Raw genomic sequence first — 16,389 nt, forward strand, 5'->3', positions numbered from 1 at the left:
CCTTTATTCCCGCATACCCCCAGTCACGGCCGCACATGCGCGCCTCAGTTAGCTAGTCGCTGTAGGCGTGTGCGTGTGGGGGATCCGTGACACCTGGTATCCCAGAATCTTTAATCCAGCTTACTGCTCACAACTATCTCCCATGCATTTGAAGTCTTCCTAGTACCAAACAGCTTTCTTTCGATGAAGAAATATGGATCATAAAAAGTAATCGCTCATAGCAAAATGCCAGAGCTTCCCGAAGACGCCAATCGGCAAAACATGTAGAGGCAGTTGGTAATTCCATCCTATCGGATCTAATAGTGTCATCCCTTCCGGTTCCATTTATTGGAACACATGCTGAGTTCCAGGAAGTGGAGTGGCAGTTCACACCCGCTGAGTGTATTGCTGCCCACATATTGGGCACCTTAGGATGTACAGTAAGTGCCTTTCTTACCTTTAAACCTGGCATTTTGTTTTTTAATAAATACTATACTATGAGTGATTACTTTTTATGTTTCTGCATCGAGAGAAAGCTGTTTGGTATTATGAAGACCTCTATGCATAGAAGATAGTTGTGAGCAGTGAACTGGAGATTCTGGGATACCAGGCCCATTTGACCATCCTTTTAATTTTATTTATGGAGATTTCTTAGCATATTTATAGGAATTTATTCACAAAGACATTATTTATGTTTGAGTATGAGCCCTATACTTTCTAATGATTTTTTTACATGAAAGAGCACTTTTGTATTCCTAAAGGGGCAGCTACACTTCTTTATTTAACATCTTTTATTTATTTTTTACACTATTTTTCAGTTGATTTATTTAATTTTTTTTCATGTCAATAATTTACACATTGTTTTTTGCATGGAGTTGGGTTTATAGAATCAACATATCACTTTTGTCAGTCTACTAACACTGAGGAAATTAGTGCCAAACTTCACTATTATAATATAGCACCATGATTGTGCTTGCAAAGGCAGACATCCTTAGCACTCTGAAATACATACAAAATACATACAAAAATACATACAAAATACATGTTAGCATACTCCTTTAAAATGAAAGTTTTTTAAAGAGAATAAAAACCGCACTGGAATGCATTACAAATGCCTTACAAACATATTAAATCCATGTGTAAATATGATGTGGAAACACTGAAAATGGGAATTGTGGTGTGAACTAGCCCTAAGTACTGTATAGTTATACTTTCTGTAATATTTACACTTTCATCGAGGCCGGCTCCCAGCAGGGACTTGGTGGCCTTCCAGTATACTAATCCAGGGGCGGACTGACCATTTGGAAACTCGGGCACTGCCCGAAGGCCTGGGGTCAGTAGGGGGCCCCATGAGATGCCCCTGGTACCTTTTTTCATAGGCTTTTTTGAGTTTGGGCAAGGACACACGGGCCCCATGATCCCCTATTGCCCAGGGGCCCCATGAGTTGTCAGTCCGCCCCTGTCTAATCCTCTACATAACCACACAGCAGGTGCTCTGGAAGGGGACAGCAGGGGAAGCTGAGGGAACTGACTTTTATGGCTTCAGTGCTTTTGCTGTGAAAATTGAGGATACATTTTTCCACAGTTGTAGCAACTATGGATATAAATGAGGGCCTGTTTACAATTGAATATACTCTCTTATGATCAAGTTGCAGTCTGCCTCTTCTTGCTCTTTGTAGCTCCCTATTGGACACAATGGGGGTTATTTACTAAAACTGGAGCATGCAAAATCTGGTGCAGCTCTGCATAGAAACCAGTCAGCTTCCAGGTTTTATTAAGAAGGCGTAATTGAACAAGCTGAATTTAGAAGCTGATTGGCTATCGTGCACAGCTGCATCGGATTCTTAGTACTCCAGTTTTAGTAAATTTTCCCCAATGTTTTTGGTAGTCTCTCTGGCTATTTTTGGTGAGGTAAAGAGAGTGGGAAGTAATAGGAACTGAATACAGCATGCCAGATTGTTGGGGTATACAGTAGGTGTTGAAGAAAGAGTAGATTTACATGCACAACATTCAGGAGACTGTAAATTAATGAAGTATGCTGTATTTCTTTTTCAACGTATTTATTTAATACTAATTAATGGATATGCAATTTTGTCAGGATCTCCTAGATGACTGCACTACTGGTAGTGGCTCTGGTCTTCCATTCCTTGTACAGAGAACTGTGGCTCGACAGGTGACACTCGTGGAATGTGTAGGTAAGAAAAATAAACTTGCAAAAAAATTAAAGTGGAAAGCATCAGATACTGCTAATCAAAAATATTCTGCTCTGACAATCTATATACAGTAACATGATAAAATTATAATAAAAGTTGCTGCTAATAAACAGAAAGATCCTTCTCAGCACCTATATTGTATTGATATTGCAGCATTCCCATAAACCAAAATAATGTATCTAAATCATTAAATCACCTTGAAACAATGGGCCATATATAAATAATATATAATTATTATCAGTATTATTATTATTAATAATTAAAAATATGAATTATATTAATTATTATGATTATACAGGATTTATATTGCACCAACAGTTTGCGCAGCTCTTTACAACAGGAAGGCAGACAATTACAAATACAATTCAATACAGGAGGAATCAGAGATTACAGTCTAAAAGGGTAATAACTATGTGAGATGAGTTGATGGAGAAAAAAGTACAGTTATTAGTTGGATACAGGATAGTTTTCTCTGAAGAGATGGGTTTTCAGGGATCGTCTAAAAGTAGTCAGAGTAGGAGACAGTCAGACAGTATGGGGTAGGGAATTCTATAGGATGGGAGAGACGTGGGAAAACTCCTGGAGGTGAGCATGGGATGAGGTGATAAGGGAGCTAGAGAGCAGGAGGTCTTGGGAGGAATAAAGAGAATGATTTGATTGGTAATTTGGGACGAGGTTAGTGATGTAGCTGGGGGCCAAGTTGTGGATGGCTTTGTAAGTTTTTAGTATTTTGAATTTAATTTGTTGGGTGAGTGGAAGCCAGTGTAGGGACTGGCAGAGAGGAGTAGTAGACACTGAACGTTTGGTAAGATGGTAAGGTAATATAAACTCATCTCATCAAGAAAGCCTTTTAAACACCAAAAATCCACAATATTAGTTTCCATTTAGCATTACCAAACTTCAGTAAATTATATATATAAAAATGACACACCAAAAATGATTAGGGTATTGAGCATTGAGATTTATGTAGACCACCTTTTAAGAATCTGTACTATCCCAACCTACATTTGGCTACACAGATGTATTTTTTTAATTTATATTGTGTTTACTATTCATTTTATTGCATGCCAGGTAAATATTAATATTTAATGGTTAGATTGTATGAGAATAAGAAAAAAATAGGTCTGAATGAAAGAACTAAAGCACCCATGTTACACAGAGTCTCTGATAATAATACTCTTTTCAGTGAGATGAACAGTTGCATGACAGTTGTAATGGGCGATGTGGTGTCTTCAGGAAATACAAGTGCATTTGGACAGCTCATTCTACAATAACTAGTGTAGTAAGTAGCTGTATTTGAAGATCATGGATAAATTAGGAGTGACCTCAGTGTTAATTCAAACCAAAGCAGTTGTAATACATTCTCCGGCATTTTGCCAACACAGAAAAATTGTGTAAACTTGACCAAGTTGTTAGTGTGTGTTTCCATCAATGCGTTGCAAAAAGTCTTACATGCTGTGTTTTGGGTGCATTGGTCTGCATTTGCCATTAACCGCCTCCTGCCTGCCATATAGTAAAATGACAGATGCAAGGCGGTTCTCTCGTTCTGGGAGGACGTCATAGGACGTCCTCCCACTCTAATAGCGCGTGCGCGGCTCCGGGAGCGCGTAGCGCGGCGATCGGCAGCGCGCTGTGTCCCTCGGACACAGCGGATCACCAGTCAACGGAAAGAGCCAAAGATGTTAGCTCAGTCATGTGATCAGCTGTGTCCAATCACAGCTGATCACATGTAAACAGGGAAATGCCGGTTATCGGCGTTTCTCTCCTCACAAGCTGTCACGCTGACAGCTCGTGAGGAGAGGAGAGACGGTAATCGGCATTCCTCAGAGGGGACATGTACACAGATAATCAGGGCACTGAAGATCAGTGTGCCCTGATAATCTGTGTAGCCCCAGCTGTGCCACCTGTCAGTGTCCATCAGAGCCAGCTGTCAGTGATCATCCATGCTACCTGCCAGTGCCCATCAGTGGTACATTTCAGTGCCCATCAGTGCCACATATCAGTGCCCATCTGAGCTGCCTTTCAGTGTCACCCATCAGTGCCAGTCAGTGCCACCTATCAATGCCAGTCAGTGCCACCTATCAGTGCTGCCAATCAGTGCCACCTATCAGTGCTAGTCAGTGCCGCCTATCAGTGCCAGTCAGTGCCGCCTATCAGTGTGCATCAGTGCCACCTATCAGTGCCAGTCAGTGCCGCCTATCAGTGCCACCTAACAGTGCCAGTCAGTGCCACCTAACAGTGCCAGTCAGTGCCGCCTATCAGTGCCACCTAACAGTGCCAGTCAGTGCCACCTAACAGTGCCAGTCAGTGCCACTGTTCAGCCTATCAGTTCAGTTCAGCCTATCAGTGCAGGCTCATTAGCGCACATCAGTGAAGGAGAAAAATCACTTATTTACAAAATTTTATAACAAAATCTAAGAAAAAACTTTTTTTTCCAAAATTTTCAGTGGTTTTTGGTTTGTTTAAGAAAAAATAAAAAACTCAGAGGTGCTTAAATACCACCAAAATAAAGCTCTATTTGTAACAAAAAATGATAAAAATTTCATATGGGTACAATGTTGCATGGCCGCGCAATTGTCATTCAAAGTGCAACAGCGCTGAAAGCTGGAAATTGGCCTGGGCAGGAAGGGGGTATAAGTGCCCTGTAGGCTAGTGGTTAAAGACACCTTCAAAAACAGTCTCTCAAAAATGTTACATGATATGTGTAAAATGCATTTTAGCACACAACAATGCAGTGCACATTACCGCATACATTTTGATGTGAATGATCCCTTAGTGTAGTTAACTCTTTTTTAATCTTCCCAGTTTGAAAAGTAAGATAACCATTAACAAGAGCGGTTTGATTTTGCGTATAATTTGTATAATTATTATCAGGGTCACCCTGTCACCTAGGGTAGAATCAAGTGATTCTCTGTCTGCATATATTCTGTACAGCAGATAGGATTTACTGAAAGGATATACTGTATATTATTTTGATGAGAGCTGGGAGAAAACTGGATTAAGGATGACAGATATATTCTGCAGACCTAGATAAGTCTTGTATGAATGTATCCATGATAAGAGATGATGAAAGAAGAAGACAGCAGCGCATGCCAAAAATATTACTATTCCCTGGGAAATCTGATGTATAGGGAAATGTATTTTGACCATAGCGACTATTTACTTTTCCGCTTTTTTTATACTGTTCTGATAGGTCAGTGACAGCTATAGGCTACAATACACATTAACATAAAATGTCTTACCTAAGGCTGGCTGCACATTATACAATTTTCCTGTTCAATTTTCTTTTAGATTTACCAAAGTTATATAATATGAGGTCAAACCTAAACACTTTCAATTTGTATGCAGTCAGGCAGGCCCTTGTGCTACATAGTTGAAGGTAAATCCAAAGAAAATTGAATAGGAAGATTTGTATAATGTCTAAGAAGACGTCAGTCTAGGGTCATGAATAAAGAGGCATTAGCAGCATGCCATAATACACAAACTGGAAGTCTTTTAGCTCTAAACTGCGAGGCAGAGTGTTTTTTTAATTGAACAGAATACCTTGAAACACATCATGCATTCTCACTGACATTGCAGCAACAGTTCTGTCCAACAACTCCTTCACACAGCCTCCATAAATTCAGTCAGAAGAGAGATCAATGGTAAACTGATGAGATTTAAAATGATGAATGCTGGGTGGACATGATGCTTGTGTGTTGAGGCCCATGAAGGCAATCGATTAAAACACATGCCAGTGAGGACTCAGGCTGGCAGCATTAGGGCATGCTTTTATATTTTGTGTTTGCTTTCTCCAAAGCTTTACAAGTACACATGGGCATTTGTATGGTGTTCCAGTACAATGCCATTGGAGCATTTGCCAAGCATTAATGGCAGGCAACACTTGGTAAATGGTGCAAGAAACTATGTTTTTGTCACAAGCTGATGTATACAAACTCAATGTACTCCTGTGTGTACTGCTTTAACACAATGATAGAAACAAGGGGAGGGATTCTGTGAGTGTTCCTAAAAGTAGAAAACATATCATCTAACACCTTTTCCTGAAGCCCATGTGAAACTTCAGCTTAACCTTAAGGCCTATTTATTACAGGCTTCTGCTTGTAGAAAAGAAGTGTGAACAGCAAGCTTTTGCAAAGCATTTTCAGAGCTTTCAGCATACTTAATTAAAGCTTTTAAAGTGCCAATCAGCTCCAGTTTGTCAATATTTACACATATTTTAATTGAAGTGTTGATTGCGACTCTAAGCAAGCTGCTAGCAGGCTTCAGCACTTTTTGAAAGACTGCTAAAGTGTGCTAGCAGCTTGTTAAATTGGCAAACTACACTCACATTAGGATCTGTGTTCAACAACTACAAGCTGGAGTTGAATGGTACTTTAAAAGCTTCAACAAAGCTTGCTGAGAGTTCTGCAAATGTTTTGTCAAAGTTTGTTGTTCACACTGCTCTTATACCAGCTGAAGTCCATGTGAAACAAGCATTACCCAATCCTAACATTTACTTTAAATGTTAATCCTAAAATACTATAGCAGTGAATGTTTACATCAGCCTTCTCAACTAGGGTGCCCAGGCACCCCCCTTGAGGGTTCTTCAGGGGTGCCTTAACAAAATGTCTAAAAATTGCCCAAAACTTGTATACAAGCCAGTGGGTGGAAGAAGCCTGCCTTTTAGTTACACAAAGCCAGAGATTTTCATTGTGCACCATTACCACCTTCTAGCTGCCAGCTGCCTGCACAGCATCTTAGTTTGACCCTTCCCTGCCCCTCTCCATCAATGTTGGGGTCACATTAGCTCAGTGATGAAGAAAAACTGAGGGAGAAGAGAAACACTGGAATACTAGTCAGTACCAGTGTGCAAAAGTTTTGTTTTTTTGAAAGAATGAATCACCTCTAATGTTGGGTGCCCTATGTGTGTGGATATTGCTGCGTTATATAAAACTATTAGAATAGTTTTTCACATTTTAGAATAGGGTGCCTCAAGACTGTCCATAAATTTAAAGGGTGCCTTGACTGAAGAAAGGTTGAGAAACACTGGTTTACATTATTGTTTCACACGCTGAGCCCTTAGGATCATCATACGCCTTACAAGTTGTCCACACAATCCTTGTACAATCAACTTTAGATTTACCAAAACCAGAGTATCAATGCGATCAATGTGTATCCAATCATGCAGGCCCTTGCACTACATAGTTGTTGGCTGATCTATAGAAGATTGCACAATCAGATTGTAACATATGTGGTGAGCTTTATAGAGAGGGACCCAGATCTAAAACTGTGCAGTTCTTGGCACCACTGTCAAATAATGTGACAGGAAAACAGATGGCAATAAACATGGCAGATATTTTAATTTTTACTCATCCTACCTAGAAATTAAAAACAAATTGACTGGATATCTCAGCAAACAGAACACTCACAAAACCGCAAGAAGTGAACAGGTGTGTTAAGAATCTGTAAATATATTATTCAATAGTTTTTATCTTTTCTTGATGGCCCCATATATGGTATGATTCTTGTACTACTTGCAATGAATATAAGCTCTTTATTTTTTTTAAATACATTTTTCTACAAGTAATCATCTTTTTAGTATGATCAAGTTATCAGACATCAAATGTTAGAAGCTAGTTGAATATGTGGTAACAAGGGAAGAGTTCTGTATAACTGTATTTTCTCTTTTTTTATGTATTACAATATTTCAGGTGAATGTCGGTTAGCCATTATATTTGATATCTTGGCAACATTTGAAAACAAATGTATCTTGATGCACAATATCAGCAAATGTAACAGAATGTTTAATTATTCAATTTCTCAGGTAAGGGGCGATATGGGGAAGTATGGAGAGGCACATGGCAGGGGGAAAACGTGGCCGTAAAGATATTCTCTTCTCGAGATGAACAGTCATGGTTCAGAGAAACAGAAATTTACAACACAGTCTTACTACGTCATGAAAATATCTTGGGTAATGTACAGTTGTATTTTATTTTTTTACTCATTTGCTGCTTTCCACCCACTAATCACACATCATTTTCAAGAAAATATTTGTAAATCCTAAGGAATTTTCTAGGTATTTGAATGAGATGAGAGGATTTACTAAAGCAGTAAAAAATTATTACCTAAGTAAACGTTCTCTACTCTTTTATAAAAGTATTACTAAACCCCGGAACCTGCATTCACTCTATCTGGTCTCCCACAGTACACAGAACATGGAAATGCAATTATTTTAGTAAATACAAACTGCTAAATACCTTTTCTCATCAGAAGTTAGAGCAGTCTTGTGGATTCAGTGTTCAGCCAAGCTCTAGCTAAAGCTTGTAGGAGGAGTTTTCTTTCTGCTCTAGAAGGATGCAGAACTCCTGTCCTCTGTCTGGATAGTGCTGATTGGCCTTGTGCTGATCACATGCACTCTCCCAAGGAAAAAAAGAACCCTCTCTAGCAATACACACCAAACTGAGCATGTGCAACATGCCAATGGTTTAATCTGTCTTATCAGGAGATAAGAGGTGGTTGCTTAAAAAAGGGGAGTAACAGAGAAGAAAGGATCAAACTGCCTTTTTAGACAATGCAGAGGATTAACCTCTTAGGTTCCACAGTGAGTATAACAAGCATGCTTTACTGCATATACAGCCTGATTTAACTGTTGTGGGTTTAGGAACACTTTAACTAAATCTTTTAAATAAAACTATATAAAATTATAATCTAAGCCTTAATACAATAAAACATTTATCACAAACACTCAATTTTGTTGTATTTTTAACTGAACAAATATTTTCAAATAAATCAGGTTAATTGATGAAAAAAAACTAATAACCTTTGGAAGAATGACATATGAAAAATAGCAATTGGTAATCCACTGAATGAGTTGAGTGTTTTGGTCAATTCAAATGTGGCTTGACCTGCTGTTTAAAGAAGTAAGATGTTACACAATTTTAATTTTACTTTTTTCACAACAGAACTATGTTAAGGTGCAATATGGTCTGATCAGTGTTTCTCAGGTATACTCACCGACCACTTTATTAGGTACAACTTGCTAGTGCCAACAAAATCTCCCTCACACCATTACACCACCAGCCTGATCTATTGATACAATGCAGGATAGATCCATACTTTCATGTTGTTTATGTCAAAGTCTAACTCTACCATCTGAATGTTGCAGCAACCAGTCTGCCCATTCTCCTCTGATCTCTGACATCAACAAGGCATTTTCATCCACACAACTGCCGCTCACTGAGTATTTTCTTTTTTTTGGACTATTCTCTGTAAATGCTACTGATGGTTGTGCAAGAAAATCCCAGTAGATGAGCAGTTTTTTAAATACTCAGACCAGCCCGTCTTGCACCAACAGCCATGCCATGTTCAAAGTCACTTAAATCCCCTTTCTTCCCCATTCTAATGCTCGGTTTGAATTTCAGCAAGTCGTCTTCACCATGTCTACATGCCTAAATGCATTGAGTTGCTGCCATTTGATTGGCTGATTAGCAATTTGTGTTACCAAGCAGTTGAACAGGTGTACCTAATAAAGTGGTCAGTAAGTGTATATACCCTATATTAAAGCCAATGTTTACCAACTACAACTTGGTTTAAGTCAGATTGTACCCCTTTATTTCTAGAACCCCTAATGCTACCTGTTCGGTAAAAATTCTGTAAGGCTTTTCAAACTAAGATTTGTTAATATTATTTTACCATAATGTAATATTTTTTAAATCTCTAAAGATATTTGAAGTATTATGAAGTCACTCTAAAGAGTAGAAGCACCCCTTCAGCTTGTCAGGGCCATTCCTAGGGGTACACATACCTTAGTAGTTCCAAAGATCTGCAGAAGAGTAATGGAGGTTCATAACACTGGAGAAGGTTCCATAAGGATTTTTAAATCCATCCATAGGCAGGATAATACGTTCAAATGATGCAATTTAAGCAATGTCGTTATTTCCCCTAGGAGTGAGTTTCTTATTAAAAATTTCCCAAGGCACTATGTAAAATCCAAAGATATGTAGCAAGGAATCCTTGATTGTCTGCCAAGAATTGACATGCATCTCTTTTGCTTTATCACATCTGTGTTTGCGAGTCTACCATAAGAAAAGTATAAACAAAAGTTATGCTCCTGGGATTTAACCATGGAAAGAATCTTTTTTTCTCAAATAACGATGATAATGTGTCTATCTGGTCGGTGAATTAAAGCTTTACCTCTACAAGGCCTCCAGGCCTCAGACCCACACCAGAACTTCAGAATTAAACTTCGCTATAGCTTTTTTTTTTTTTTTAAATGGGCCCCCAGGAGGTTTATGCCATAATGTGCTAGTGTGCACAGCATACTAGCACATTATGACAGACTTACCTGTCAAACGGAGCTCTCCAGTGCTGCGTTGTTAGCACTTCCGTCTTCTCCTGGTCTTCCTTCTGGCTGCGCTCCATTTCCCTGCTTGAATGGCTGGGCCGCGATTATGTCATTCCCATGCATGTGTACAGGAGTTACTTCATCACGGCAAAGATAGGCAGGATAAATGTACTCTAAGCTGCTCATGCAGCAGAGAACTTTATTGCTGACAGGCAGGGAGAGGGATTTATGACAGAAGAAACCAATAGAATCTCTTCTGTCATGAAAATTCTGACTGTCAGCAGAGCTTAATTCCACTTTAAAATCTGAGAACTTTAATAAAGTCAGAGACACAAACCCTTGAGCCCCTTATCCTGTGTATGAAACCTAAGCGACACATACCCAGGGGCGGACTGACCATTTGGAAACTCGGGCACTGCCCGAGGGCCCAGGGTCAGTAGGGGGCCCCATGAGATGCCCCTGGTACCTTTTTCATAGGCTTTTTTGAGTTTGGGCAAGGACACAGGGGCCCCATGATCCCCTATTGCCCGGGGGCACCATGAGTTATCAGTCCGCCCCTGCACATACCCCAATCCTTACAGCCAATGCCTCACATAGGATAATCTAAAACAGACTATCAGGGCCATCTGTGTGTGATGTAAAGCAAAAAAAATTAAAAATACAACATGACTATCATCCACAGGATTTTCTACACGGGTGATTCAATAGCTTTGCTATTGGATTTTTAACCAATTGTTGGGAGTAAGCTTATTTGCAGCACACTGAAATTAAAGTGGTTAAATCTCCAATTAGCATATAGGTTTAATGATCCATAGCTCTAGTCTAATTCAATAACAAAGCTTCTGAAACAGAAGAAATTCTGTGTATTAGAATGATCATGGATCCAGGTATGGTGCATGAATTTTTACATCAACTCTTTTCAAATATTGTAGCATTATCGGAAGCAGAACATTGCAGCAAAACAGTCCAAATATACACTCACCAGCCACTTTATTAGGTACACCTTGCTAGTGCCAAGAAAATCTCCCTCACACCCAGGGGCAGACTGACAACTCATGGGGCCCCCGGGCAATAAGGGATCATGGGGCCCCTGAGTCCTTGCCCAAACTCAAAAAAGCCTATGAAAAAGGTACCAGGGGTATCTCATGGGGCCCCCTACTGACCCGGGCCCTCGGGCAGTGCCCGAGTTTCCAAATAGTCAGTTTGCCCCTGCTCACACCATTACACCACCACCAGCCTGAACCGTTGATACAAGGCAGGATAATTTTTGCTTTCATGTTGTTTACACCAAATTCTGACCCTACCATCTGAATGTTGCAGCAACCAGTCTGCCCATTCTCTTCTGAAATCAACAAGGCATTTGCATCCACACAACTGCTGCTCACTGGATATTTTCTCTTTTTTTGGACCATTGTAGCCCCAAATCCAATCACTGTCCAAATCTTGTAGACTTCACCTCCACAACATCTCCAAGATACGCCCATTCTTAACCTCTGAAACCACTAAGCAACTTATTCACTCCCTTGTTATCTCTTACCTTGACTGTTGTAACTCCCTCCTCATTGGCCTACCTCATCGCAGGCTATCCCCACTTTAGTCTATCCTGAATGCTGCTGCCAGACTCATCCACCTTACTAACCGTTCCATATCTGCCACCCCTTTCTACCAATCCCTCCACTGGCTTCCCATTGCCCAATGGATAAAATTCAAAACATTACCAATAACATATAAAGCCATTTTTAATTCTGCCCCAAATTAGATCACCAATCTTGTCTCCAAATATCACCCAAAATGGACTCTCCGCTCCTCGCACGACCTCCTGCTCTCTAGCTCCCTTGTCTCCTCCTCCCATGCTTGTCTCCAGGACTTCTCAAGAGCTTCCCCCATCCTCTGGAACTCTCTAACCCAATTTATCATACTATCGCCTACTCTGCTCACTTTTAGGCGATCTCTGAAAACCTATCTCTTCAGAGAAGCCTATCCTGCCCATGCTAATAATGGAATCTTCTATTCCTCCTTCCAGTCCATCCCCCACAGTTATTACCTTTTGTACCACTCGCCCCGCCCTCTTAGATTGTAAGCTCCAAGGAGCAAGGCACTCCTAACCCTCTTGTATTGAACTGTATTGTTGCTGTATTGTCTCCCGTCATATTGTAAAGTGCTGAGCAAACTGTTGGCACTATTTAAATCCTATATACCGTATTTGCCGGCGTATAAGACGACTTTTTGACTCTTGAAAATCTTCTCAAAAGTCGGGGGTCGTCTTATACGCCAGAATACGGCATACTGACACTTTTTAGGGGGGCGGCGCGGTGCCGCCGCCGCCCCCCCCCCTTCCAACGGAAGGGACACTAAGTACAGGGGTGGGCAGGGGCTGCTGTCTCTTACCTGGCTCCGGTCCCACGACGATCCGGTCCAGGAAGCGCGGCTGCTCCTTCAGTTCGGCCACTGGATGTTCGTGCGGCTGCTCGGCTCCGCCTCCTCACCGGTGATTGGCCGCCAGAACTGTAGCTCAGGAAAGGCACACAGGCGGCCAATCACCGGCGAGGGGGCGGAGCCGAGCAGCCCCATGAAAATCGAGTGCAGGAGCAGCAGGTAAGTGTGCCGCGTAGAGATGCTGCTGCAACCACATATGCTGGCTGCAGCAGCACCATACTAGAACAGGGTCAGCAAGTGTCATTGGTGTCAGTGGGAGGAATAGTGCTCCATCACTGATACCAATGATGGGGCACTATTCCTCCCACTGACACCAATGATGGGGCACTATTCCTCCCCACTGACACCAATGATGGGGCACTATTCCTCCCCACTGACACCAATGATGGGGCACTATTCCTCCCCACTGATACCAATGATGGAGCACTATTCCTCCCACTGACACCAATGATGGGGGACTATTCCTCCCCCCACTGACACCAACAATGGGGCACTATTCCCCCCCCCCACTGACACCAATGATGGGGCACTATTCCACCCCCCACTGACACCAATGATGGGGCACTATTCCACCCCCCACTGACACCAATGATGGGACACCATTCCTCCCACTGACACCAATGATGGGGCACTATTCCCCCCACTGACACCAATGATGGGACACTGTTCCTCCCACTGACACCAATGATGGGGCACTATTCCCCCCACTGATACTAATGATGGGGCACTATTCCTGCCACTGATACCAATGATGGGGCACTATTCCTCCCACTGACACCAATGATGGGGCACTATTCCCCCCAGTGATACTAATGATGGGGCACTATTCCTCCCACTGATACCAATGATGGGGCACTATTCCTCCCACTGATACCAATGATGGGGCACCTAATCCCCCCACTGATACTAATGATGGGGCACTATTCCTGCCACTAATACCAATGATGGGGCACTATTCCTCCCACTGACACCAATGATTGGGCACTATTCCTCCCACTGACACCGATGCTGGGGCACTATTGCTCCCACTGGTGTGCATTGGAAGAGGGGTAGTCTTATACGGCGAGTATAGCCCAAACACTACATTTTAGCAGGAAAAGTAGGGGGTCGTCTTATACGCCCAGTCGTCTTATACGCCGGCAAATACGGTAATAATAATAATTCTTTGTAAACCCTAGAGATAGTTGTACATTAAAATCCCAGTAGATGAGCAGTTTTTAAATACTCAGACAAGCCTGTCTGGCACCAACAACCATGCCACTTAAATCCCTTTTCTTCCCCATTCTGATGCTCGGTTTGAACTTCAGCAAGTCATCTTCACCACATCTAGATGCCTAAATGCATTGAATTACTGCCATGTGATTGGCGAATTAGCAATTTGTGTTACCAAGCAATTGAACAGGTGTATCTAATAAACTGGCCAGTGAGTGTATATTGAAAAAGTGTGTTTTTTTAGAAATGGGCTACAATACCTCATAACTGTTGCAAAGGGCTGATTATTAGCTACAGAAAATTATTGACTTAACTTGTACCCAGTAACAAGAGGTTCCACAAGTTAATAAATGCAATGCTTCCCATACTTTTTTTCATCAATTACCTTATTTTTAAAACCATCTTATTATTACATTATTTTTATAAAATGGTTTACAGTAATTTTTTTAAGATGTGACTATTAGGTCACATCTTAAAGGACCTTTATTTAAGACAACCATGATTCCTCATAATAAAGTGAAAATTAAAAGGCCTGCTACAACAGTATGAATCATCCATACATTAGCTTTTAGGTTTTGGCTAAGGTTTTTCTTAATTTAAAAAGTTTTTGTTAACAAAATATAAAAAACTGGAATAAAGAACATTGGGTTATTTTTTAATACTGTATAGGCTAATATCTTAGAGACTGTTTAAATTTAGTTGCTTATTTTTTATGCACTTAGAAACATTACACAGTGTAAACATATCTTGGTTTGTCTGTACAGAAAACCCACACTAACACTTGACAGTGTATTATATCACTGATCACTGTATTAATGTCACTGGTGATGTCAGTGGCAGTTAGTCAGTTCTCCCCAGTGTCAGTTAGTGTCAGATTGCCCACCACAGTATCGCAGTCCTATTATAAGTTTCTGATCACTGCCATTAGCAGTATAAAAAAAAACGAAAAGAAAAAGAAAATTTACAGTATATATACCATAGTTTGTAGGTGCTATAATTTTCCCACAAACCAATCAATATACACTTATTGGTATTTTTTTTTATATCAAAGACATGTAGCAGAATACATTTTGACAAAATTTATGAAGAAATTAGATGTTTTAAAAATTTTATTGGATAAGTTTTATAATAGAAAGTAAAAATAATTTTTTTTCCCAAATTTTTATTTTTTATGTTTATATTGCAAAACATTTAAAATCCAGTGGTGATCAAATACTACCAAAAGAAATCTCTATTTGTGTGAAAAAAAAATATACATTTTGTTTGGGTACAGCGTTGCCTGATCGTACACTTACCAGGTAAAGTACTGCAGTGTGGTATAGCAAATAATGGTGCAGTAATGAAGGGGGTTAAATCTTCCGAAGCTCAAGTGGTTAAAAATAAAATCGGAACCTTAACAACCACTTTAATATACACTCTTCCCTTTGAAAAACATCAGCTGCCACATTGCAGGACTGTTTGCTCTCAATTCCAGCTCTTCTCACTAATGTTTGAGAACCAATCAGAATGGTTCCTGATCATGTGGTCACGAGGTTAGCGCTGACATATGATCACGTGCAGGCTGAAGGTTCCATAAATACAAATAAAAGCCTTCAGCTTACAGATAAACACTGCCACCTTCTGGCTGCAGTGCTAATCTGTGGTGCCATCTATTTGAAAGTAGGGATGAGGAACCATGGGTTTGCGGTGAATGCCAGCATTCTTTGACCAAAAACTGTATAGTTTCACCACAACAAATAAGAAAAAAACTAAAATCCATTTGCTGCTGGTCAGCTGAGGCACATAGGCCAACAATTTAAATCCCCCAGAAAAAAACGAATAATGCCTTTGCCACTAGTCATCTGAGTCACAAGAACCAACAATTTGAAGAAATGGATATTCAAGCCCCTGAAGGGTGGGCTCACAGCAACTATGTATGTATGTAAGGTTTGGAGCTTTTGGGGAGAGCTGACAGTTTTGTATTTTTAAATATTTATTTTATTTTGGCATTATTGACAATAGCCCTATAAATTGCCAAAAATTAAATAACACAATTTACCTCTCAAAGACTTCAAATAGAGTTTGCAGCAAAGTTCCTGAGCTTTAAACTTTGAGGAACATTTGAAAACCGTTTGCTATCTGAATCGAGGCAAATTTGCTTCCTATTTAATTGTTCTATTGTGAGATACAGTGGCATTATGAAAAAAAAAAATACATTAATTTAAAATATATTTTTTTTATGGGCTG

At 40.3% G+C, this 16,389-nt stretch overlaps 1 protein-coding gene across 2 annotated transcripts in view; it reads left to right on the plus strand.

Moving 5' to 3' along the window:
* Window positions 1–16,389, plus strand: part of ACVRL1 (activin A receptor like type 1) — a 107,181-nt gene that overhangs the window by 53,667 nt on the left and 37,125 nt on the right. For both annotated transcript variants that reach the window (XM_089679157.1, XM_089679166.1), the window contains exons 5-6: window positions 2,078–2,174; window positions 7,996–8,142. In XM_089679157.1, the coding sequence (XP_089535283.1) occupies window positions 2,078–2,174; window positions 7,996–8,142 (244 nt within the window). The remainder of the gene's footprint in view (window positions 1–2,077; window positions 2,175–7,995; window positions 8,143–16,389) is intronic.

Source organism: Staurois parvus, unplaced genomic scaffold (assembly GCF_062004578.1).
Source record: "Staurois parvus isolate SC_StPar_1 unplaced genomic scaffold, SC_StPar_1.0 ptg000017l, whole genome shotgun sequence".
In the NCBI taxonomy this organism is placed as follows: domain Eukaryota; kingdom Metazoa; phylum Chordata; class Amphibia; order Anura; family Ranidae; genus Staurois; species Staurois parvus.